We start from the raw sequence: 27,728 nt of genomic DNA, 5'->3' as shown, positions 1-27,728 counted from the left end.
GAAAGGGGGTAGCAGCCAGAAGGGCTTGCTTTTTGCTCCTAAACTCATTTTGGCTCCATAGCAAACACTCCCCAACCCAACCCCCCCAAGCCACAATATAGGCACCAATGGATCAAAGTTCCTTTGGAAGCAGGAGGAAAGGCTTCTATATTGCATTACACAGTCTACTAGCTTGCTCCCAATTGAGAACTGGGAGGGTACATTATTCTCTGTACAGGATACAAGACAGGATATATTGGTGAGAGGACTTTGTATTTTTCTCTTCTTTCTCTTTTAATTACTATTTTCTGTTTAGAATAGTTTCTTTTATCGATGAATTGTGAAATCTTTTTTAAAAAATTATACATTTATTTATTTAGGCAACCCTAGAAACTTCCAAAGTTTACTACAGTACACTTAGGAGCACACTACTAGGTTGCCTTCAATCAGGACCTCGTTCAAGGCCTCACCAACTTCAAAGTTACATTTCTTTAAAAAGACACACAGCTGACTTATTTAGTTAAGACTTTTATTTTGAATTACAGAAGCTTTAATGGAAAAAGTGGTTTATTAAAGCATTTTCTTGTTTTTTCCCAGTTTATACCTAGAAGGTAGAAAGGTTTATGCCACTAGAACGAAAACATGTAGTATGTTAGAACACACAAAAAGATGAAAGATCCCAGTTCTGAGAAACTTCTTGTCCATTACAGAATCACCTTCTATGAGATCCACACATTTTAGAAATTCAGGCCAAAATAAAAAAATTGTGTCTACTTCCAACTGCACTACGCAGCCCTGCATTAAAATCTGACAACCTCCAAGGAAGAAAGGTCATTACTAAGAGGCAGCAAATATTCACCCTATATCAGTGCATGAGATCATTAAGCAAATGCCAGCATCAACATCTGCAGTAAGATTAAAACAAAACACAACAGCTGTTTTGAATTGTATATTCATTTTCAAGTAGCAAGAACTTGGAGCCAAAGAGCAGACATAAACATCTGTTGGATAAAAATCAAGACAATGCCCTCAATACATCTAGGATGTATAAAATAAAGCTGCATGAAAATTGTGAACAGCTTACTTTGAACAATTAGTTTCCTGCCATTAAAATTAGTTTGCTCTCCATTACAAACCAATTGCTATACTAAACAGTTTCAAAGATCTTGTGTGCCTAAATTTAACACGCTAAAACGAAAAAACCCTAAAGAGATTGAATTTTAAAATTTCCATTTACCATATTCTACCTTGAATAAATTGTTTAGAAAACTATGCATTCAAGAGTTATGGGGCACTATGTGTAATGGATAGTTCTCACCCCTCCACCAAGTACTGTTCTTCAGCTTTCAAGCTGACCAGCTTAGATGAAACTTGGAAAAATATATTGAAGCTACAAACAAACTAGAAAATGGCACCATCCACAACCTAGGCCTTGGATTACCATCACTGGTTTCATGAGCCATCTCTGTCCACACATACTAGGTGTCCTCAACCAAATGTCAATATGCATACTATTATCACATGACATTTTGTGGCTCAATATTCTGAACTTAGCGCTATCACTATCTAGGAGAATGTCTAGTCATGCAAATAGCTGCAGTGTGCAAGATAGCAGCAGCACTGCAGAATGATAGATGGCAACACTAAAAAAATGATCTGCTTTTCCAAAACCCAAATGAAAAAATACGACTTTTTCCAAACCACACTATCAATACCACTTTGCCAAGGTTCCTCTGAATTTTACATTCAGACACTCTTCCTACAAAAAACAGAGTGGCAAGTCTGTCCTCATCTAGGGAGCTAGTTTCATGCATTGCAATTGTCAGTCAAAGCACACTAGGTACACAGCTTGATTTTCCAGTCTTGTGGCAACTTTTTAGTTTTATATTCCCCCACCCCCACCCCAAAGCAGCCAAAGCAGTTTTATTTATTTTAAAAATGTGTTGCACCTATCCTGAACACCTGGTGAGTAAAGCTGGGATACACATAGTAGCGACTGGTATTGCCTGCTCCATAGGCTCTGAATTCAACACTCCGTATTAACTACATGGGCTATCAGCCATCTACTTAATGAGAACACAACTCTGGCAACACACTAATGAATTCCATGATGGTCTCAAGCCTTAAGAGCCATAGCTGCACAAAAGCCATGGGCATATTCACATTCCATCTTTGGACTATTTCTGTGGAAGGAAATGTATTCCTGTGTGGGTTATGCAGCTGTGCCCCAGCCCAAAGAATTTAAGGAATTCCTCAACCAATCAACTGTAAAGCAAGTGGATATAGTTTCAACAGGTGTTTTAATGAACAGCATTAAAGACACATATTCTAGCAAGCCAGTCACCAAAAAGAGCGCCTTTAAAAATTAGTCGCTATGTTTAATATCCAGATATAGCAGTGGTGTCCTTCGTTTACTTACATACTGTAAGCACTCCTTCTCAAAGGCACTCAGGCCAATTGATCAACATTGATGATTTACTGTTTATTCTTACAGATCATAAACAACTAAAACTCCAATTAAGTCAACGTTGTGGATCCTTCCAGGGTAGTAGCACGGCTACCAGAAAATTCATAAAAAGGAACTTCAATGGAGGTGGGGGTCAAGTGGAGAGGAGGAGAGATCAGGATACCAAGGTTTCATTCTTGCCAGCCTAATGCTCGCCTCATTTTCTTCAAGAACGAAAGTTTTGGCCAAAGTCAAGTGTGCCTCTTCTAGTTCCACACGTGACGTTTGCAGTGTTCAACAGCCTAGGAGAGAAAGAAAGAGAGGTTCAAGGCAAGGTCAGAGTGAACTCAATTCCCACAATATTAACAACATGGCTAAAAAATTCATTAGGTCATTATTCTAGCATAGCTGATGCCAGAAATATTGGGAAACCCACAGGAATATAAAAGTATGCCAAAATCTCATTTACTCACATTGCACTGGGCTGCAGTTTCCATGTTCTTACACCAATAACCAGGTCCCCGGACACATACGTCTGATCCCAAAATGGAATGTGATGATGTCACACAAACTCCAAGTTTCTGCAAGATGGACAATTAATTGCCATTAATTTCCATTTTGATAAAAACATACAGTGGTGCCCCGCAAGACGAATGCCTCGCAAGACGAAAAACCCGCTAGACGAAAGGGTTTTCCGTTTTTCGATGCGCTTCGCAAGACGAATTTCCCTATGGGCTTGCTTTGCAAGACGAAAACGTCTTGCGATTTTTTTCACCCCCCCCCTTTTCTAAGCCGCTAATAGCCTTTTAGCCGCTAAGCCTTTAATAGCCGCTAATAGCGCTAATCCGCTAAGCGGGTTGCTTCGCAAGACGAAAAAACCGCTAGACGAAGAGACTCGCGGAACGGATTATTTTCGTCTTGCAAGGCACCACTGTAGATTAGTCTTTCCCAGTAGTTCTTACAAGCCACATATAACTTCCCAAGATAAAAGTGTCAAGTTTCACTAGGACCGAGCAGACCCATTAAAATCAAAGGACTTTCAAAGATTGTTCTCAGACAATGTCCTAGCTGGGTATCATCCCATGGATTAATGTATCAATCAGCTTTACATATGAACAGCCATACTAGCTGTGGTACTTACACTACACACAAAAGTGGGATCCATCATTTCTGCCAATAACTGCACAACCATTGGCTCATACTGCTCCACAAACTGAACACACTGTTGATAAACAAAGGAAAAGTAAAGATTACGTGACCCGAGCCCCTGCTAATTAATCAAGGATACGATTTTAAAAAAACAGTAAGGAACTAAAGCCACTTCTTTGCACTGAATGCAACTCAATTGAAGTTAATATATGCAAAACTCAGTAGTTTCAGTGGAAGATTTTAGTATGCACTAGATCAGGGGTCGTTTAACCGGCCCACGAGCCACCCCCAAATCGAGCCGCCAACTTGGCAAGCCCCTGCGCCGCACTGTGCCAGTTTAGCACAGCGCGCGGGGACTTGCTTCTGCGGCAACGGTAATTGCATCTGCGCAGGCACTGGAAAGTACATGATCCGGCCCATGGAGGGATCTCTGCTGGAGTGAACTGGCCCAGGCGAGGTAAACCTTGCAGACCCCTGCACTAGATTCTCCTGAAATGATCTGAATGTAAATTATTAACTTGGCTGAATACTACCTATTGGGAGGTATCCAGTTTACTCTTTCACTTAATGCAATGACTTCTGTTTGTGCAGTGAACTCTCCCCCTCCCCAAATCTACACAAGAGGTCTGGGATAAGCCACAGAACAGCTATACGGGGCATGCGGAGACACACAGGGAGAGGAAATCCCAGTGCAGTGTCAAATGTCCTTGTGTAAATAGAACAAAGGCTTTGAATACTACCTACTGTGTTTTTTACTATTGTACACACATTATACATTTATTTGTCCATGCTGCTTTTGGCCACAGGCTCCCAAAGCAGGGCATACACAACACACATAGCTTGTAAATTCAGATGGACTTGCAATATACAATTCAAGTCATTTGGTGACTGGGACTTACACTGTTAGCACTACTAAAGAATGAGACATTAGAGGTGATTTACACAACGCTGGTAGCACCAGTATATCAACTAATGTGTACACCTCTTTTTCCATTCTAGATCTACCCATAGAAAAGTGCACTGGAGCATGTCCCTCCACCATGGTTTGTATGCACTATCTGAATGTTAACTATGAATGTGTTACTGACAGGTTTTTAGTACAAACATTAAATCAATTTGCCAGGTGGTAATTTAATTGCCAAAATATGCACCTTCACTGTGAATTTATTAACAATATTAACCCAGGCTGCTATGAACAGAATAATCTGGGGAATAATGGATCATTCTACTCATGCCCACTATAAAGTTGTCCACGGATTCTGTCCCTGATAAAGTCAGTGCTGAATGGGAGCCAACACATCACCTCTGGGAAGGGACAAGTGTCCTACTCATTTCAACAGCTCAAGGGGTTAACCGATACAAGTAAGAGCATGCATCCCTGTGTTTCACATGTGCCCCTTTACATTTAAATGCAGATAAGCATGTTTGTTGCTGGCATGAAAAGCAAATGTGGCAAATGACTTTTAATGTAATACATCATGGGGTAAATGATTTTACCCATGGTCCACATCCAGTTTTGTTTTGGATCTCAGTCCTCACATGACTGCTCTCGCCAAGAAAAACTCAATGAATGGATAGGTCAGAGGTTGACACTGCGCTACACTTACGCAATGCAAGCAACTACAGCTTCCTAGTCAGTTGCAATAAACTGTGGGTACAGCAACCTGTCTTGTTTTACAAGGGATTTGCAGAAATGTTTGCTCTTCCTTTAAAGAAAGGACTGCAGGTCTACAATGTGCTACGTTCAATGTACCAGCAACTTACTGTGAAACACTGAAGTGATTGTATTCTTTGTGGCTGTTTGAGATGCACTCCTCTGTGCATCCTTCAGCATTCCTGTTGCTTATGTGTTTTTGATCCTCCACCCCGCACAGCTGACAATATGCTGTGCTCTTAATGCTCAAACAGTTGCATATGCTAGCTAAGCAGACAGTAAGTTATTTCTATGGTTTAGGCTGGTGAAACTCCACATAAACATCTCATAGGGGATGGGGAAGGAGAGAGAAATAAGACCACTAGCCACTCAAATCAGCATCCCACCCCAGTTAAGGACTAGTTAATAAGGCACTGGAGGAGAAAGATTAATTCTGCCAGGTCACCAGGAGGCTAGTGCTCTGCTCCTTCTCACAGAGGAAAGAAATAATGCAACAGGCAAGGGAAATACAATAGATCACAGTACCTAGTATGTCTTGTGCTCATGTGTCAAGCCTTGCATGGTTACAACATACAACCAGAAGATTAGAGCAGAAGCCAATGTTGCTCACTAGTCACACATAATGTTTTAAGCTTTAAATACAGGTGTGTCTAATACTAATTATCTATTTTACCTGGTCACTGACAGACGCCGGCAAGTAGCGGCAGACTCTTTCCAGAAAATCTTCAATTTCAGCAGTGGTAGCATTTTTTGCCAATTCCTTGTCAGCATATGCAACAATCATCTTGCAGACATCACAGATGTCCCCAACCTGCGGCTGCACTGGAACAATTTTTTCTGAAAATACAGGAAGAGTCCAATGTTCAAAGTTTTTTCCTATAGCCACTTAACTAAAATATGCAATACTGAAAAGAAAAAAAACCCGTGTGACGCCAACTAAAAACACGTAGGAGTGCTTAGTGTAGAGTACTTGTTTCCTTAAATTCTTACCAGCAGGCAAAGTATTGTCTGAGCAGCACCTCAACATCACACACACCATTTTAGGATCAGTTGCTTCCAAAAGCATGTCAATTATAGACTTCCCATAGACATCCACAAAGTCCTTGCACTCTTGTCGGTATTTTTCAGGTAGCACAGAACAGACTTTCTCCATTCCATAAACCATCTCCTCCTAGTACATACAAAATGAAAATGTTAAGTAAAGTAACTTTCGTGATAATAGTTACAGAGATTGTAAAGGGACATCATCTACTTACCAAGTTAGAATCTGAAACTATTTGTGTTGAGCAAGTTAATACATTATTTTAGCAAAGAGATATCAATACCTCTCCTATTTATTATTCCACTCTCTTAATTCCTTTCAGTGTGGCACACAGCTATTTAATGTGGATTACACAAAACCGTAACAAAGGAAAATGTGGACTCTGATTCATCAAATACTATCTATAAGAAGTTGGAAAAACTCAGACATCGTGTAAGCATAATATGAAGTTATGCTATAAAAACCTAGGCATACTATTGCTATGATACTAACACTTCTTTAACAATCAAAGCAAACAGCACCTAGATAGCAAGATGTATTTAGGGGAAAAGGTATTTAGTGTCCCTATCCTAAGAGATACGTAGGTAAAAGATACACACCTCTGTCTTATTGCTTTCCAGAAGGCTGGCCACCTCTTCTACCATTATCGTACATGCATCACACAGAGAGAAAGATTCTGTTTGACTCAAGCTATTCTGTATATTGGAATAAATAACATATACAGCAGTTCAGAAAACATTCAAACATCTAACACATCTATCAGACCACCAGCTACAAAAACATGAAATGTGGTATGACTTTTGGTTCGAAGTCCGCTTGAGTTTACAGAATACATGAATCTTTAAAATTACATTTGCATAAATCCTTTGTATTTGTCCCACTGCTTATCTCTGAAAAAAATAACCTAAATGGTATTATTTTCAGGTTCTACTATCGACTAAAGTCTGTGCAATCCCGTAAATGAAATCTGTAACTTTTAAATGCTATGGACAGCATCCAATATTTGAGGCTAACATTTAAGGCGGCATGCTTAGCTGTGGCAAATTGTGAATGCTTTTGAGTACTAGACAATCTAGACTTTTACTTTTCTTCCCATACAACAAAAAAACATTTTGCTTAGTGAGTACCAATTGTTACTTGTGGAAAGGCAGAAGACTAACACAATTTTTTATTTTCTCCCTCCACTACAGAATTATATGTACAGAGACAAGGGGCTTAGGGTGATGGTCCCAAGCTATTCAACTACAGCATGTGGATGGAATCCAAAAAAGCCCAGGTATATATGGCTGGGAGGGAGAAGACAGAGCACAATTTTGCCATCCAGCAGGAACTGCTTGTGCCGAGAGGGGAAGAACAAACAAATTCCAGGCAATTTAAATAACACTCAGTTATCAAAATCACTAATCCATTTCCCAGTAAGCCGCCTCATACCTGGTCAGATTATAATGCCATTGAGCTTAGATTTACTCAGCCAGGCAAGAGTCCTCCAAGGTCTCAGGCTGAGGTGTTTGCCATCGCCTCTACCTGACCCCTTCTAAAGGTCTATGCAGGGCTTGAAAATGGAACATTCTTCCATACAAAATATGTGCTCTTTCACCACTGAACTATGGTTCCTCCCCAACTATGGTTTTCTTTGTCAAGTAATTGTATAAACAAAGCAATTGTATCTGCCTACGTGTTTTATTTATAAAATTATGTATGCACCACTATTCATAAGTTATGTATTAAAACAGTCATATAGAAAGCCATACCATAAAAAACCATATAAATATTTAAAATCAGAAATCAGCTAACTATTATGGAAAGATGTAATCTTAAGTGCCTGAAGAAGCCTTGATAACTATAGTAAAACAATGCTAAGGCTGAATATTTTTGTTATCTACCTGTATTTGCCATACAAATAAACATATGTATTCAGGCTTTGGTTAAGGAGTGCATAGACAAAATAATTAAGTTTGGTGGCTGGAGCTATATAGCATGGTTCTGGTGCCTAGAAACCAGAACTTTTCTTCCAATTGAACTGTGGGTTTGACAGGCCGAGAAGTGCATGGAGAGCTGGATTCATCTAGGTATGCATTAGCCACATGCTTCTTTGAATATTGTAGTAAGCGTTATGATCCCAAGTGGCCCAGAGGGGTCATTTAACCGGCCCATGAGCCGCCCCCGAACTGAGCCGCCTGCTTGGTGAATCCCTGTGCGTTGCGCTAAACCAGCATGGCGTGGGGACTCACTTCTGCAGTGCCGGAAATTGTGTCTGCGCAGACGCAGAAAATCGCGGGCGGGTGCACTCATGTACACATGCAATCCGGCCCACAGGGGGTTCTTCACTGGAGTGAACCGGCCCAGGCAAGGTAAACCTTGCCGACCACTGGTTATGATGGCAAGAATCTACTGGATGACATTAGTGGCATCAAGGCTGAACCAGATAATGTCATCCCACACCAAGAGTACTATATAGATTGCTTAACACCAAATCTTACCTCAACTGGTTCTACCTTTTCTTGAGAGATAACTTTTGCAGGTACCAGAGTCTGGAGAGGCACAGATTTCAGAGAAGAACACAATCCAACCATGCCACAAAGAACCTGGGGTTGCTGGAGACATAAAGAACAGTTCCACTTATTTCCTGATAGTCTGCAGGAAGGAGAACTAGTCAAGTCTTAGCACACCACACACTAAAGCTGTGACAGGAGTTTCAAATGCCTTTCAGATGATACTACAGTGATACCTCTAGTTACGGACTCGATCAATTCCGGGATGCCGTTTGCACCCCGAAAAGTCTGCAACTAGAGTGCCACTTCTGCGCATGCACGTGCCGCGATAGAGTGCTTCTGCACATGAACGGAAGTATACACTTCCGGGTTTCCCGCGTTCGTATCCTGAAAAAATGCAACCGGAGACTGACGTAACAAGACGTAACAAGAGGTACGACTGTACTTGAGCTTTCAGTTTGAATTTCTCCAATAATTGAACTGCCTTTAATAATTCAACTGTAAAGGTAAAGGTAAATGGACCCCTGACTGTTAGGTCCAGTCGAGGACAACTCTGGGGTTGTGGCGCTCATCTCGCTTTATTGGCCAAGGGAGCCGGAGTACAGCTTCCGGGTCATGTGGCCAGGATGACTAAGCCGCTTCTGGCGAACCAGAGCAGCGCATGGAAACACTGTTTACCTTCCCGCTGGAGCGGTACCTATTTATCTACCTGCAGTTTGACATGCTTTCGAACTGCTAGGTTGGCAGGAGCTGGGACCGAGCAACAGGAGCTCACCCTGTTGCGGGGATTCAAACTGCCGACCTTCTGATTGGCAAGGTTTAGACCACAGCGCAAAATGCTTAAAAGTTGACTAGATACAAGATTTTCTTCCTCAAAGCTGAATGCTTTAGAATGGCAATCCAAAGGAGAGCAGATATACAGTCAATGCAATGCTTTCTTTGCTCAACATACCTCATGATGCTACATTTAAGCAGTACTCAAGAAAAACTTGGGTGTGCCAGTGAATTACTGATTCTCTAAAAGGCACTTTGCTGGATACCATATTTATGCCCAGTTTCAGGAGGCATAAATATGTGTTTCTAGGATAACACTGATTAGCAGTTCGCATTAAACTGTTTTGAAGTAGCCAATTCACATTTCCACACAAAAGAACAAGATCCAGCCATTGATAAAACCAAAATTGCATTTGGACAATTTGAATTCTTTTTCTGAACTCAAATAAGATATTATCTGTATCTGAAAGACACAAGCTTTCCTACCTGCAATTTACTGTTCAGTGCATCTGCATGCAGACTGTTACAGATATTGCAAAATTTATACCATGCTCAACTACCATAACCACTGCAAGTTTTATACCTTATAGAAAATACTTGTTCCATTAGTTTACTTGTTTAATTATATAAATCTTTCATAAGGTACTTCCTTTGCCCCAGGAACACCCTCCTTCTTTGCATTCCATTCCTTCTCCGCTGCAGTACGCTACTGAGCATATTCAAATGGAATATGCTATTTAATTAGTGGCAGTTACTTTTAGATCACTTTGACCACTGGTCTTTTAAATATGAGGAAAACAGTGCAAGTTGCTTGCCATTTGAAAAAGAATGTGTACCAAGATATTGGAATATACATCATATATAGCTAAATTAACAGAAATTAAGAACATTTCTACACATTTTCCAAGAGTTATGCCAGCATCATGCTTCTCTCAGGACAAACTGAATATTGTTTAAGAGAGGGTGAGCTTGTTTGGACTTCACAATAAACCACAGCTTAGTATGATAGAAACAAACCGCAGTTAACCTTGGGCTAACATACTCCTTCTAGCACAGCCAAGAAAAGGAGATGGAAACTGTGGTTATGCGTTATGTCCAAAATCAGGTTAATCTCAGTTACAGTAATGTTGAAACAAACCAGCTTAACACAAGCTTGGTTTGGACAAACAAACAAACAACAAAAAATCAGAACCAGAAGCAAGAGTTTCCTATCTCTTCCTCACAGCCATGTCACAGGAGGGTGGGATATAATATTCAGAAGCCCAAGGCTTGCTGCAGCTTGTTTCTGTCGCAGTAGTCATGGTTTAGTATAACATATGGACTGGTCCATTAAGTTGCATATACTATACAGCTACAGCACCTGGTGATTCTAAAATCATGCTTTTATAAACAGAAAGTACTGCTGAAGCTTTCCCTACTACAGATTAAGCTTTGTTACCTAGTATGGGTGTTTCCACCCAGACAGCCTTTGATGGAGAAAGTCCTCCCTATTTCTAAACACAGGCAAAACCAGGTATTTTCTCTTTCCTTTTGTAAACTGGACATCAAGTAGTAGCATGCACTTTTCCTTCAGAACTAAGCTACCATAAAGCAAGGCATATAAGCTTCAGCATTTTAAAGTCTGTTGCCCAAAGAATTCTCATGCAAGAGCAGATATGCCAGGGGAGAAAAAATTCAGCACGATTGTTAGATATGGAAGAACCTTTCCTCTCCCCATTCCGCCCTCACCTCGTGTTTCCCTCGTTCATGCACTCAAATACAATACTAGAACCAGCACTACACATGCAACACATATTGCCACTAAACTATGACAGGCGCAAGGTCTTCCTAGAAATGTTACTTTAACAGCTATGCCCAAAGAACATTATGGAGTTCCAAAAGCCCCATTCGCTGTAGTACCCTATTGAAGCAGAGTATATGAGCTTCATGGGGCCCTCTGAAGCTCCATTACTAAAATACACATCAGAAGATAATAAAAATTGGGACTCCCTTTTGGTTCAGAATAGCCAAGATGAAATTTCATTTGGCACTTGGAATTACTATTTTTTCAAAGCCACTGTCTGGTCCTTGAATCTGTCAAAGCTGAATTCTGTCACACCACATCTACCTCTAAGCAAGAGTTTAAACTACAGCTGCGGGGGTGGGGCAGAGGAGGGGGGGAGAGAAGCAAGGCACCACCACAAGCAAGTTTCTCACATACCTGTTCCTGCTGTTGACAAAATGGAGAGAAAGGAAGACATGGTAAGTTAACAGGAAAATAACCAAGCAGTTGAATGGTGCACAGATTTTCAGAGGCAGGAAATCTTGCCAGGGACCAAATCGTGGGTGAGATTTGTTTTGCTATGCTTAAAAGCCAACATTTATTCATTTTTTGATACTTGGGTCATTGAAAGTAGTATGGAAAATGCCCAAGTGCAGATAAAATATAAAGTAATGAATCTAAGTGCTATTTATCTTTGCTGCCATAAACCGAGGTGGAGCTTCAGTATCTTTCACTTAACTTTTGTTAATACAAAAATGATTGCACATGGTTGGGTAACACACTTTAAAGAAAATGGTCATTTAACAAGCAAGTATTCTGCTGTAAGCAGCAGCTTAGATTCAGCCTCTAAAGCAGCCTTTCTCAACCTTTGGTCCCCAAATGTTGAACTACAACTCCCATCATCCCTAGCTAGCAAGGTCATAGTTCAGGGATATTGGGAGTTGTAGTCCAACAACATCTGGGGACCCAAGGTTGAGAACCACTGCAAGCGAGACACTTCAATTATGACACTGTCAAACTATCATGGTTATCCTATACATATTATTTACTGTATTAATCCTCACATCACACCTATTAGAATGACGCCTTCAGAACTAGAAGTGCAATTATTAACAAACAATATTCTCTTACCATATGCATCAACATCTGGATGGCTAAGTCTGAATACTGGGAGATGTAGGACTTGCACTATTAGAAAGAGAAGATGATTTGAGATGGAATGTAAATTGTATCATATATACAATATCATTTAAGCCACCATACTGTTCCTAAAATAAGTTACTTGCCTTATGTTACAGCAAATTACCTTCTGATCCAATCCTTTATCAGAGGAACTCATGGATGCAAACATCCCTTCCTTTTATCTCTCAAGTTTGTTGCAAGAATGAGTAAACAGAGGTGGTGATCTTGGCAATGTCACCAAGGGAGCATCATAACCAAGTTGGGATTTGAACTTAGTCTCCCTGTTTCTACTCTTCTCACTGGCTTTCCAAATAGGGCAAAATTAGAGCTTAAATAGTGTGAGTTTAGAGCCACTGTGGAAGAAGACTTTTAAGCTTTACTATTACCTCAGAAAAGTTACTCTTAGTCTTTAAAAATGGCATTAAAAATCGAATTGTTACTTTACTGTAGCACTTATCCCACTGACACAAGATAAACATAACCATATCTATTCAATTACCAGATCAGCAAACGCAGGTTCAATTTGTTCACACTCTTCTTTGGCATGCTCAATGAGAGAAGTCACAAAGGTTGAGTTGGTCCTCACGGCTTCCTGAAGGTCAGTTATCAGCTTAACACAATCTTGACACACATTGTCATTTCCCTGCAATGACAAGCATTTAGCACACCTTAGTAAGATTACATCTTTGAAAGAAGAACTGAACAAAGCTTTATATAGTATTCTAAAAGGCCTCCAATAAACCAGTTCTAATACATGAGGCCCTGAAAAGCAGTGATGTTTGCTCCCCAGAATAGGATGGGTCACTTTTTTGGGCCAAAGACTCTTGATTAAAATCCATTCATAGCATATACCTTTATAGACTCATTCATTCAACTTATTTAAACCAACAAAGGATTAGTGAAACGCTGACCAATAAATATTTTACCCTGTTACGTTAATGCCCTCTTCGATTGCCCTCTCCACAGATTCTGAGGGCAATGAAACAATTGTTAAGATGGCTAGAGAGCCGGTGGCGGATAACTCATTCTGAAGCTGACCGGACACAGGTTAGAGCTCAATGTTGAGCCTACCAAGTGGCGGTAGCGACAGCGAAGAAGACTTTCTTCACCGTCTCTACTGCATCTGCAGAAAACAGCAGCAGGAGACTTTTTCAGGTGGTTCGCAATTTAGCGGAACCACCTGTTACATCGGGGCCCAGTACGGGCCACATGATCTCCTGCAATGATTTTGCAAAGTTTTTTGCAGATAAAGTCGCTCAGATTCGGGAAGAGGTAGGGCCGGGGCGGGAGAGTGCTAGAGTCCCGTCTAGTCAAATTGCGTGGGATCAATTCCAATCTGTTACTTCCGAGGGTGTGGACAGGGTGCTTGGACAAGTGAAACCAACCACCTGTCTCCTTGATCCTTGCCCATCCTGGCTTATAAAAGCTAGCCGGGAAGGGCTGGGCGATGGGCTTTGTGGGGTGGTGAATGCTTCCCTCTGTGAGGGAGCCTTTCCAGACCTGCTGAAAGAGGCGGTTATTAAACCGCTTCTTAAAAAACCATCTTTATATGCGGCCACGATGGCCAACTATCGCCCAGTCTCAAATCTTCCATTCTTGGGCAAGGTGACTGAGCGAGTGGTTGCTGAACAACTTCAGGCACGCCTGGAAGAAGCGGACCATTTGGATCCCTTCCAGTCGGGATTCAGGCCTCATCATGGGACTGAAATTGCCTTGGTCACACTGGTTGATAATCTCCGGCGGGCTAGGGACAAAGGTGAGAGCTGTTTCCTAGTTCTGCTGGATCTCTCAGCGGCGTTTGATACCATCGACCAGAACATCCTTCTGGACCATCTTGAGGGGCTGGGAGCTGGGGGCACTGTCATACAGTGGGTCCGCTCCTTCCTCCTGGGCCGTGTTCAGAAAGTGGTGGTGGGGGATGAATGTTCAGACCCCTGGGCTCTCACTTGTGGGGTGCCTCAGGGTTCTGTCCTCTCCCCCATGCTTTTCAACATCTACATGCAGCCGCTGGGAGAGATCATCAGGGGATTGGGGCGGGGTGTTCATCAGTATGCGGATGATACCCAGCTCTACCTCTCTTTTAAATCAGAACCAGTGAAGGCGGTGAAGGTCCTGTGTGAGTGTCTGGAGGCGGTTGGAGGATGGATGGTGGCTAACAGATTGAGGTTGAATCCTGACAAGACAGAAGTACTGTTTTGGGGGGACAGGAGGCGGGTAGGTGTGGAGGATTCCCTGGTCCTGAATGGGGTAACTGTGCCCCTGAAGGATCAGGTGCGCAGCCTGGGAGTCATTTTGGACTCACAGCTGTCCATGGAGGCACAGGTCAAATCTGTGTCCAGGGCAGCAGGTTTACCAGCTCCATCTGGTACGCAGGCTGAGACCCTACCTGCCCGCGGACTGCCTCGCCAGAGTGGTGCATGCTCTGGTTATCTCCTGCTTGGACTACTGCAATGAGCTCTAAGTGGGGCTACCTTTGAAGGTGACCCGGAAACTACAACTAATCCAGAATGCAGCAGCTAGACTGGTGACTGGGAGCGGCCTCCGAGACCATATAACACCGGTCTTGAAAGACCTACATTGGCTTCCAATATGTTTCCGAGCACAATTCAAAGTGTTGGTGCTGACCTTTAAAGCCCTAAACGGCCTCGGTCTAGTACATCTGAAGGAGCGTCTCCACCCCCATTGTTCTACCCGGACACTGAGGTCCAGCACCGAAGGCCTTCTGGAGGTTCCCTCACTGCGAGAAGCCAAGTTACAGGGAATCAGGCAGAGGGCCTTCTGTGGAATGCCCTCCCACCAGATGTCAAAGAGAACAACAACTACCAGACTTTTAAAAGACATCTGAAGGCGGTCCTGTTTAGGGAGGCTTTTAACGTTTGATGTAGTACAGTAATTTAATATATTTTGTTTTGGAAACCGCCCAGAGTGGCTGAGGAAGCCCAGCCAGATGGGCGGGGTATAAATATATTATTATTATTATTATTATTATTATTATTATTATTATTATTATTATTATTTGTCCTGGAGAGGTTGTATCATTATTATTCCAGAGTACAGCAAGATAAAAACCTCTCAGTTACGTGTCTTGATACAACGTCTATTTTGTTACTTCTGATTTGGTAAAGAAACAGGCTGATAAACCGATTAAGGTTTGGATAATTTAATTTGCAGATGCAGTAGAACACTTTGCCAAAAGCATCAGCTACATAGACTGCTAATGCTGAAACCAAAGACGTTTATTTTGTACAGGCTTGTATTCCAGAGTTTTGAGTACAGTCAAGCTATATTTGTTAAGAATTATCCATGGGAATAACCCATTTGTTGTACAGTCCCATTGCAGTTAAGATCTGACATGCTACATTCTCACCTGAGATTCTTGCTTGGGTTTGTCCTGGGGGTAAAGTAGTAATGGCACATTAGCCATGAAGGGAGATGCCAGTTCAGAGAAATCTAGTTCAGGAATCTTGTTAGACTGAAGCTGTTTCTGCAATTTCAATGTTGCCAGATGCTTCTGAAGAGACTGGCACAACGTGAGTGCACTGCATACAACTTCAGGATTATCCTATAGATCAACAAACAATACTTCATGTTTATTTGCTTCTATCTACTTTAAATTCCAAAGAAGAAATGCCAGACAAGTACCTGACCCCCAAGAATCAAGTAGAAATGACAACAGGAACTAAGCAGCCAGAACCTACTTAAGCTCCACTCCACAATTATTATTACCAGATCTAACCCTTCTTCTAGCCCTAGCCATCAAGGTTTATCACCCACCACACAACATCTAAATGCTTGAAAAAGAGAAGTATTAGGTTCACCCGCTTAGCTTGTCCAATTAATTTGGAATAAAATAAAATTGCTTCAATTTCAGTAGACTACTCACAATCTCCTCTTTGATCATATCCAGAATATTTGGCAAGTAAGCATCCACCATTTCCTTGCACTGAGATACCAGCTCTTGGTCAGGAAGAAACTCACATGCTTTAGTCATGTAGGCATTTATTTCCTCCTGTAACAGAAAATAGGTGATTTATAACCTCAAGGACTGAACAGATTTGCCTACCTTTCATTTTCAGAAAGAAACCCTTAATGATTCCCAAACCATGAAAGAGGGTCATTAAAATTAGTGTACCTGTAGCTAATTTTTAAAATTAGCACTAAAAACCTGAATAGAAGGCACAACTCTTGCAGTCTGTAGCTCCTTATGTAGTGGAATCCAAATAAAAGTAGTAACTCCCCTGCTAACAAGGAAGGTCAGGTAGCCTTTGTCTACCAGTAGAGTTTTAAGGTGGTTGTTTTTTACATTTATTTCAACAATCTGATAATGCAATTAGAATTTAAGTAAAGAAGCTATTTGGGGGATAAACTTTGTATTTGACTTTGATCCCTGCACCTTTGCAAGGCCTCAGAGCAGCTCACTTCAAAGTTTTATACACTGCAATAATTCTGTCCCTAAAGGGCTCATAATCTGTGAATATGTTATCCAATAACCCCACCACTCAATTTCAACAGAGTAATTTTCAATTTAGAAAGTGTAATGCTTTGTACATTTTTATGCAAGGGGCATTATCAACTGAACTAGCATCCTGCAAATTATTTATCAGATTAGACCATACCGAAGCTCCACTCTTACCTCCGTGGCATTGTCCTTCAAGACCTTGCCAGCCACAGCTACAACTTCTTTGCACAAGTCACAAGGGATGCTTTTCTGAGGAGAACATACAGCTTTGATCAATAAGGACACGTGCATACTATTGCCCAGTACTACACTAGTATTGCCTCTTACCCTTAAGAGAAATTACAATTCATCATTCCCATGGAACATGACACCACCCACTGATAACTGTTCCAGTAGCAGGATCTAGAATACCATCTAGTCAGGTTGCGTGGGAGAAAATTCAGCTGCTGCAACCCAAGGATGTGGTTCAATCACACATAGCCTCAACTCTTATCCATCATGGCTTTCAAGAGGAAGCTGAAGGGGATTGACTGGGTGGATCCAAATGGCAGTGAAACACTTCTTTGTTCAAGAACCTCAGAAGCTTTCCCTGGAACCCAAAGTTTATATTAATATCCCCCTTTTTAAACAAGGTGCTAAAGAGGGTGGTGGACATCTTCAGATATTTTGGAAGAAACTGATTCTTTTGAGCAATTATAACCAGGGTTCTGGCTGAAACACCCTTGGTCACTGTGATGCACGATCTCTGTCAGAGAAGGATAGGGGAGTGAAACAGATTCTCCCTGATCTCTTGGCAGTATTGGTAATGATATGGCAGCACTACTATTCAGTTGAACTCACTATGCAGCACTGTCACAATGTTGGAGAGATTGTTGTTTTAATTGTGTTATTTTAGCTATCCCTGTCTGTTGTAAACAAAATACTGGAATATTATTGTTTTATTTTGTGATTTTATGTTATTGTGACCTGTCCTGGGATTGGCAAGAAATGTGAGATATAAATAAATATCTGCAATAAATTTCATGTAGGCTACATCAGGCGGTAAAAGCACTACTCTCCAAGTTAGCTTCCTAGTTTGGATAAAATAGGGAGCCGTTTTAATAAACTCTTAAAGTGTACATGGGCACATTTGTTCTTAGTCAAATATAAACTGTAGCTGATGAGAGATAAATTGGGTCACATTTAATAACATGGAGCATAACACCAAAAACCTGCCAGATTGTGTGTTCCTTCACATAAAGGGACAGTTATGCTCAGTGATGACCTGTCCTTGGTCTTTGAAAGTTCTAAGAACTTAGTTTTTTTCCAACTCAAGTTATCATGTTCAGTGTATATGCATGTATATTGCGAGTCATCACTCCCCTTTCCTTCTAAGCAAAAGATATGCAAGTGCATAGCCAAAGGCTTTGGGTTCTGATCCTAAGTATTACAAAAGCTCTATTTAGTTGTAAACCAATATAATCAGTCAGCTGGTATGTTTGCTTTGTTCAGAAAACATGGATTATAGAACATTTAAATTTACCGGGGAAACAAAAATTAGTTCCAGTTTACTGTCACATCAAAAAGTTGGACTTACCACTGTAGGCTTGTTCCAAACAGTTTGCCGACAATGCTTAACTGCGTTGCAATGAGATGCGGTCTGCAGGTTCTGACACCATACCTCAGGACCTTTTGCGCACTCTCTGTGCAGTAAGAGGGGGCTTGCCAAAGCTGTTGGGGGAAATTAGTTTTCAGGTTATTTGTTCAAAAACAGGTAAGTCCACTTAAGTAGTTTCATTCTGCTGGGGATCTTTAAAGAACCTTAGAAATAAAAATGATAAATTCATACAACAGAAATGAATACACAACTGAACAGGCCTAGGTTAGCATTAACTGCCAGAACACTCTTCACATCATACATTTGAAGCTATTTTTGTGTATTCACCATTTACTAAATACAGATGCATTAGAGTAAGAGAAACTGACAACTGATGAGCTAACATGTTGTGAGGCACCCATCATCCACCAATTAGGAATTGCTAGATAATTTTGTTTCCTATAGAACAGTGGTTCCCAAACTCCCCCCCCCCCATCCCGATCACTTGGAAATTGCTGAGGGTCTTGGGAGACTGCTTAGTAAATTTTCTGCCTGTTGTAGCAACTAATGCACTGTGCCAGATGCTGTATAATTTTCAATTGTATTACTATTGCTTTTTTATTTCTTATTTATTGTATGTATTTTAACCTACCTAGGGGGTCCATGGCACCATTCACATAACAAAAACTACTATTGAGGTATCAAAATTTTCAAATAGCTTGGGGCATCTGAAAAATCGGGGGTCTGAAGTACTTAGCTAATTGGGAACCACTGCTCTAGAACTTTCCTCAAGTTCTGCCCCCTGCAGGAAACTATCTTAAATTCACAATGGAACAAAGCTGAGTAAGGTGGTTATGGACATTTGCTTTAATTTAAGAATGAAAGCAAGAGCTGTACTGCATGCATCTGTGAAGGTCAGGCAGTGGGGGATAGTTGCTGCTGCTGCTGCTCCCTCTCCCAGCTTTGAGGCTCAGAAATAAAACTTAGGAGTATTTTATTTTCTTCCCGTGTTTTAAAATTACTGTATTTTTCATCCTATAGGGCACACCGGCCCATAGGACGCATCTCGTTTTTTTTGGGGGGGGGAATGAATTAAAAAAAAATTATTCCCCCCCACCCACCGCGGCTGCCGCCCCAAGCCTTGCGCACACCTGCCTGAAGCACGGGGCACCCTACAGAGGGCTCCCCGTGCTTCGGGCGACAGGCTGCCGCCCCAAGCCTCGCATGCTTGGCGGGACCTCCTGCCGGGTGCACAAGGCTTGCGGACACTCGCTGGGGCTGCAGGCTGCTGCCCGCAAGCCTTGTGAGCCCGCGGGAACTCCCGCCGGGCTTGCAAGGCTTGCGGATAGCTTCCTGAAGCCTGGAGAGCGAGAGGGGTCGGTGCACACCGATGCCTCTCGTTCTCCAGGCTTCAACGAAAGCCTGCATTCGCCCCATAGGACGCATACACATTTCCCTTCATTTTTGGAGGGGAAAAAGTGTGTCCTATGGGGCGAAAAATACGGTAATATTGTTATAGCAAATTCACAATGCTTTAAATGGATTACGATTCAGAAGATAGCAAGGTCAATCTAGCATCAATACTTCACTCACTAGATTACTCAATTATCAACATTTCAGGCTTGATGATAGAGAGCACTTCAATTACTGCAAAAGAGAACATCAAGCATTTAGTCTAATTTAAATATTATTGCCAAGTTTATTGTTTCTATAATGTACAATGGCTTTGCCACTAAAACCTCTAATTCTTCCATCTTCAACAGTAAGGGGAGAACTGGAGTTTGAGCATGTGCAAACAGGCACATGAGGTCTTTATCACAATAAATTTTCCAGTCATACAATCTTCCACTTCCTATAGCAGGCTTCCTCAAACTCAGCCCTCCAGATGTTTTTGGCCTACAACTCCCATGATCCCTAGCTAGCAGGACCAGTGGTCAGGGGTGATGGGAATTGTAGTCTCAAAACATCTGGAGGGCAGAGTTTAAGGAAGCCTGTCCTATATTCTATAGAACATGGAAACTGGAAACTACCTGTATGTAACTACAGAAATTCCGATGAGACTTTTAGTTATCTAGCTTCTAGGGGAATTTTACTGGGATGGACAAGGATATAATAAAGCAGCCTGTGAATAGCTGGTTTTGTCTATTACTAGACACAGCCTGGTCCTACCATTACATGCAGGACCTGCTTTCCTAACACAATGCATTCTCAGGAAATCATTCATTAAGAGAGTGTTTGCATAATGAACTGATGATTTCCCATTACTTCATACGGGAACATTTCTAATCCATGCTTTTGTCCTCCATGCTTTCTGCCTGAAACTGCTGCAGCTAATCAGCAAAAGCCAAAGAGAGAAAACATGAATTTGTCTGATCTCTTTCCCACCCTCCATGGATGCTGCCAAAAATGTCTACCACAAAACGCAATCTAGTAAGGAAGCAGGCAAAGTGTGTCTGTTCAGATATGTTTGTGTAACAAGGTTTGAGTATAATTATTTGTGTTCGGATAACTTAAGATTTCAGAAAACAAGCATTTCCATAGTGGGACCAGTGTTGTACTCTGCAGTGAAATGATTTCAGGGTGATCTTGGGACCAATAAGTACAATAAGGACACTGACAAACTGGAACGTGTCCAGAAGAGGGCAACCAAAATGGTCAAAGGCCTGGAAACGATGCCTTATGAGGAACGGCTAAGGGAGCTGGGCATGTTTAGCCTGGAGAAGAGGAGGTTAAGGGGTGATATGATAGCCATGTTCAAATATATAAAAGGATGTCACATAGAGGAGGGAGAAAGGTTGTTTTCTGCTGCTCCAAAGAAGCGGACACGGAGCAATGGATCCAAACTACAAGAAAGAAGATTCCACTTAAATATTAGGAAGAACTTCCTGACAGTAAGACCTGTTCGACAGTGGAATTTGCTGCCAAGGAGTGTGGTGGAGTCGCCTTCTTTGGAGGTCTTTAAGCAGAGGCCTGACAACCATATGTCAGGAGTGCTCTGATGGTGTTTCCTGCTTGGCAGGGGGTTGGACTCGATGGCCCTTGTGGTCTATTCCAACTCTATGATTCTATGATAGACATTTCTTAAGTGGTACCAGAATCCACGATAGCTCAGTTAGTAGAGCACGAGTCTTAATCTCAAAGTTCTGGGCCCACATTGGGCAAAAGGCCTCTGCATTGCAGAGGGTTGGACTAGATGAACCTAATGGTCCCTTCCACCCCTAGAATTCTATAGTTCTATGCAGATGTAGCTGCTTTCTTTTTCAAGTTACATTACTGGTTATGGTAAGTAACACTGCAAATCTTATGCGAACAGAGAACTATGTTGCACACAAAACTGAATCAACTTCTAGATAAATCCTTCCTTTGGAACATGCAGTACTTTGCAATCTAAAGCACATATTTCAAGTACCACTGAAATTAATACACACAAACTCACATTTTTTTTCTTATTACAAGCCCAGTATCTTAATCATGGTTAGAGCAGCAAGTCTCAAGCTCACATGTGCTCCTCTCACGTGCAAAATCTTCCTTCCCTTCCCATCATTCATCACAATGTAGCATTATACCAGCACTGGCACCAAGTATAGCTGGCTGAAGCTAGGGATTTGCAAACCAGCAGAGATGCTGCATTAGTGTTGCACACGTAAAACATCTTGGCAACGGGTGGGAGAATGGTCAAACAGAGCAGAAGATTGGCAGGGCGAGTATGGATTATTTACAAGGACAGGCTAAGATACTTAATGTTTGCAAGGACACAAGCTACTGATAAAGTGCTCCCTTCCCACAGGCTTCAATGTCAGATGCTCAGTCATTTTGCGCAACTTAGAGCTTTCTGTACTGGCCAAAGGTCACTCCTATTTTGTGCAAGACTTTACAAAAGAAATGACAGCTAAGTGACATTCTTCTTGTTCTTTAGGGCTATAATCCTAAATCAGATGTAGAAAACTCACTGAAACTTGCTTCCATAAAATTTATGAAAATGTGCATGCCTTTCTTGTTAAAATGGCTTAAAAGAGTAAATTTACAGCTATGTCCCATACTGAAACATCTGAGAATAATGGATTTAGAAGGTGCTTTTAACCAAGGCACGAAGCACCCTCTAGAGGCAAATGTTGAGAAGTTTTGACCTATTTGCAGTCAAGTTATCCAGCTCTTAATTGTGGACGAAAAAAGTTTCAATACAAAGTTTGTCAGAGGTTTTTCAAACTTAAATGGTCACAGGTAAGCTAGTCCCTTGCTCCCAATTTCAACATGTTTTTGGCTCAATAGTTTTTGCAACCCAATATGGACCAAGGAGAGTGGAATAGGCGGAAGTTTACTTGTGAGCTTATGAAATGGTGCACTTGTGGACCTCAAATTCTGCAGAGCCAAGAGACTTCACTATATCAGAATCACAGTGCAGATGACAGTTCACTGTCTACTTGGCAGCATTTTTGCCATGTATTTGAAATCAGCAGGTCAAATGCTTAGTCAGTTTAATACTAAATACTTATTACAGCAGACCTTTTAAGTGAATTCAGACTTCATAGTTTAAACTGATTTTACCTTTACTCCATTGAGTTGTTCATCAATTACAATTATAATTGTGTATTATTATGTCAATTTATATACCAAGTTTTGTTTCACATGCATCTTGTGGAATGCATTCATACCTCAAACCAATACAATGCATTTTCTCTTTTCTTTCCTTAAAGCAAGGAGGAAAGAAAAACTAAAGTGATCCAATTTAGTTGATACTTTGCCCAAGATGCAGCTGTGAGGAGTCACCAGATTTATCGAAACTATCATTCACAAATGATAGTTATCTCCAAAGGCAAGGCTTGAGGCACCAAGCTTTGGAAAAGTAAGAATGTTTATTTAAAATTATTGCAATACTATACACATAAATCCAACCAAAGCTAGGTGCGCTTCATCCAACAGAGAACTTTAATAAAAGGAGGGTGACTAAAAATCAATGCCTTTAATTTAAAATAAGAGACCTGCCCAGATTTGATTTAAATTGGACTTTTTAAAAATATCCAATTTCTCAAATAGTTAGATTAATGATAAACCTCAATAAAAGCATGAAAGTTCTTTAACTTAATCAAGGAATGCATCAAATAGGTTGAAAAATGTCCTTTAACTGAACCTGGTCAACAGAAGCCCTGGATAATGACTTCCACTTGCACAATGGGGCTTGCCCCCCCCCCAAATAGTTGGGGGATGAGAGAACCTCCAGAACAGTGCATAGGGGAGGTGGGGGCATTCTCTCTATGCTTGCACAGATGGAACATTTATAATAGTGCAATATTGAATTCCACCCAATGAGACCACTTTTCAGGCTTTACCTATGAAGTACATACATTTCATTTTCACCCCATGAAACAGTTTGTTATTGAACTAAATAGAGCAGTTGTGTTTTTTTAATCAGACCTTCTAAGCCCTATTAAGTTCTGGGCGTTTTGTTTGTGACGGTGGAGATGAAACATAGCAATGAAATTATCCAAGAATTTATGTTCATGTATTTCCTATACTTAAAACATCACAGTCATAACTATTATTGATTTTAAAAAAAGACCTTACAGTATTAGCAAATATTTTAAAGGGAAGTTTTTAATGTTTGATGCTTTACTTTGCTTTTAATTTGTGGGAAGCTGCCCGGAGTGGCTTGTGCAACCCAGTCAGATGGGAAGCATATAAATAAATTATTATTATTAGAAAAAAATATATGCAGAGTGACAAAGTTGTAATGCCTCCTATAAACAGTAGTGCAAACAGTGCAAACTAGTTTTGTTTAGTGGCTAAATTTGCAGTATTGTTTAGGAAAGGTGAACCAATAGGAAACTTGATTTAACAGTGCAATCTTAAGCAACACATCTGCTTTCTGATGTATTTAACCAACACATCTGCTTTCTGGTGTATTTCCTGTACAAATTAAACTGCATCCCAACTGTTCTTAGTTGAGGAGGGGCAGGCAGGAAGTGAGTTTAAATCTTTGTTTTCTGCCCTTCCCTAAATTTCTATGGAATGAAACTTAGTCACACCTGCATTTTGGATGGAGCTAACTTACACAAAGCTTGGATTATATCATAAATCATTAGCTTAAGATCTGCCTTTCCTCTTGCAATTCTAAATCAGGATCTAAATGGTTTTTAAATTGCTGTGACATAATCCACCCTAGATGAAAGCACCACTTCCACTAGTTCTCCCTAAGTGCTGGGATCACTTCCATTTTGAAAGGTTTTGTTGTTGTTGTTTTTTAGCTAAGTAGGCTAGCTTTATATTTATCACAAAATATCAGATGCCTTTGCTTGGGCTACTCACCTCCCTTTCCATTTGCTACATTCTACAAGCATCCAAATAGTAATTCAAGAATGAGCATAATTATTTGTAATAATTCTGTAAAAGCAGCGTCACACAATTTTTTAACAGTATTAAGCAGGATATAAATATTCTTAAATAAACAAGCTAGATGGCTCTTAAGTCATTCATTGCAGAGTTCAGAGAAAGTGACAGTATCGCAAGAACACCCTCTTAAGCAGCAGACAGGAGCTTTAATTGCTACTGTTTAGGCATGATAGCTGTGGAAGCTCAGTGTGCAAGGGGAGTATACCACTAAACCCCAACTGCTGGGGTCAGACATTGGACAGCTCGTGCCTTAGGAACATCCTAGGGGCACCTGGCCTTCCTGGAAAGAGGATGTTGGGACTAATTCCTATACTGCAGGGAGCTGAACTCGATAACCCTTGGGGTCCCTTCAAACCCAGGAAGTCTATATGAAGCCTATCACAGGGAGAGTCAGCAGACTCCTCACCCTCCAACTTCACTTGACTGCAGTGCCAGGGTGTTCTAGATAGCAATAACTGGCTTATTAAATATGTTCTTCCACCTCAGGTAACTTTGAAAGGATTTCCTTTGCATGATGCACCTGATTATTTCCATTCCTTTTAAAATTACTGCTTGTCTATCTAGAGAACCAGTATACAAACCTTCAGGGTTCAATTCAACCCGTGTTTCGTCATACTTGGTGCTGCAACATTAATTGTTGCAAAATTTAACCCCTAAAGATAAAGCTTTCTTTGGATTATCCACCCACAAGTTTATGTGATGCTTTGAGAAAGATATGTATCATTTGCGGTGAGAAACCATGTTCAAAGTATGCCTCTTAGATACAATCCTCAAGATCCAAAGCAAATTCCAGAAATACTTGATGGTAGCAATTTTACTTTTCTAGAATTTACAGTCCTCTTGTTGAAAAGACAAGTGTAGCTAGCTAAATCCTGGCATGATCGTTTTCTACAACTAAGAATTGGGTTATTTCTTGCCCCCTTTTCTTCAGGTTCTCAATATATCATGACTGGCTAAACCTTTTTGTGGCCTGAAAGCTCGTGGGCTTATTTACAATGCTGTTCCAGCTGCTGCTCTTCTGGATATATTTTGGTTCAATGGCTTTATTCTCTGCTTTCCACATCATATACTGCAGCTGCCATCAACCACAATTCTTCAAAAGAAACCTTTCTGCAGGTATTTCAATGCAGTGCTTTTTGCATCCAGCTTATACTATAGAACAGCTTCCAACACACCAAAGCAAGTATTTGGTTCCTGTGGGAGTAGGCTGCAAAGCTGAAACGTAAAGGAATTGATGGAATGACACCACCATAAGTGGAGTTAAGAATTTACAACTAGGAATAAGAGCCAGACACCTGAAGAATCACAGCTTATTTATCTATTTGGGAGCAAGCTTGATTCAGTGGCACATTATGACATTTTCATGCCCAGGGAATGCATATATGTAATAAAAACAGGGCTAAAATGCCAGAAACATAAGGATGCTTGAAGCATTTGATGAAGCCACAAGACAACTTTATGGAAGGGCCAGGTGCTGTTAACAGATGCGCCAATCATGAAATACCACGTCTAGAAGCATTGTGCCCTTCCATGCCAGCTGTTGTGAACAGGTAGGAGAGGACAACCTGTCAACTTCACACCTTCGCCTTCCAGGGATATTTGAACAGCAGCTGCTGGGAAACTGTTGGATTAGTATGGATCCTTTTTTTTTGGGGGGGGGAGTCATCTGAGGTCCGAAGGGACCTTGGGGTGGCATGGGGTCACCTACTCCAGCCTCCTGATCAGAGCAGCCTCAGCTATGCAGAAATGCAACTGCAAAACCATTGACCAGCTGTTTGGCCAGAAAAGGGGGGGGGGGGTAAACGAGTGTGTTAAAAAACCGTGAATTCAGTTGACGGCGATGACGGCGAGGGCGGGCAGTTCCCATTTAAGGTGCGGGGGGGGGAGGGCGGAAGCTCGGCTACGCCCCAAGCCTGGCAATAAACAAACAACAGGTCCCCGAGGCCGCTCTCAAAACACACCCGACGGCGACTTGCGCTTTTCTCCTGCACAGCGTGTTTCACTGTAAGGGCGTCTTACTAAGCCTTGCAGAAACATTAATAGTATCTGGGCGGCCTCCGAAATATAAAAAACGCAGGTCTTCTAAAGGACGTCTTCTTAAGGTCCGCCCCAAAACGGACATGTAGGTGCACGTCTAATAGTAAATCCTTTGCCCGCCGTGGCGGAAAGAAACGCAGGGTGAGGTGGGGGGGAGGTCGCCTTGTAGAGAGAAGAGACAGGGCAGGGCAAAGAGGGGCGCTTTCTAATGGCGGCCAAGAAAGAAGGCGGAGTCCCCCCTTTAAAAAAGAAATGAAAAAAGAAGCCACCCTCCCCTCCCAGGCACCTCGCCGCTTTCGTTTTCTGAGGTAAAGCGAAGATTCTGTGCTGTTCTCCCCCTTCGTCGCCCTCCTTCCTCCTTCTCCTGAGGGAAGCCAAGAGCCCACCATTTTTTATTTTTAAATGGAAGCCCAACCAAAGCAAAGCAACGAACACCCCAGGGCGGCTCTTCCTGCTTTTCCACTCCCTGAATAATAACAATAACAGCTGCAGCTGCTAACGGGACCGAGGGCGCGGCCTCGCTTTCTTACCCGCCGCCAGCGAGCAAAGGAGGACGAGGAGAGCGGAGCGCTGCATGTCGGCTTTTCTCTCGGGCTGCGCAGTCTGCAATGCGGAAGGGTCAGCTGACAGGCAGCCTATATAACAAGCCGCGCCGCCGACTGGGAGGGAGGGGGGGTGAAAGCCAGCTACTGCGCGTGCGCGCCGGTGGGTCGGCTGAAGCTCGGGAGCCCCGCTCCCGCATTGCTGCTGTTGCGCAAGCGCAGTGGTAGACGGAGAGGAAAAACCGAT

At 41.7% G+C, this 27,728-nt stretch overlaps 1 protein-coding gene and 1 long non-coding RNA gene across 2 annotated transcripts; one reads left to right on the top strand and one right to left on the bottom strand.

The window, feature by feature from the left end:
- Positions 1–248: 248 nt before the first annotated feature.
- On the top strand, positions 249–10,687 carry LOC310706890. Its single transcript, XR_014526226.1, has 2 exons — positions 249–3,059; positions 3,363–10,687. It is a non-coding gene; the product is annotated as an uncharacterized lncRNA (long non-coding RNA).
- LOC310706804 (prosaposin-like) lies at positions 495–27,728 on the bottom strand. The gene is made up of 14 exons (XM_083503091.1): positions 27,470–27,728; positions 18,516–18,649; positions 17,114–17,188; positions 16,364–16,489; positions 15,848–16,042; positions 12,980–13,123; positions 12,430–12,486; positions 8,751–8,864; positions 6,870–6,965; positions 6,219–6,399; positions 5,902–6,065; positions 3,567–3,647; positions 2,899–3,006; positions 495–2,727 (listed from the first exon to the last, which is right to left on the bottom strand). The coding sequence occupies exons 1-14, from the start codon at positions 27,513–27,515 to the stop codon at positions 2,692–2,694; spliced, it is 1,557 nt and encodes a 518-aa protein (XP_083359217.1). The 5' UTR covers positions 27,516–27,728; the 3' UTR covers positions 495–2,691.

Source organism: Podarcis liolepis (genome assembly GCF_965112155.1).
Source record: "Podarcis liolepis genome assembly, chromosome: 5".
NCBI lineage: Eukaryota > Metazoa > Chordata > Lepidosauria > Squamata > Lacertidae > Podarcis > Podarcis liolepis.
The sequence above is the reverse complement of the archived record's forward strand: the minus strand, read 5'-3'. Positions and strand labels throughout refer to the sequence as shown.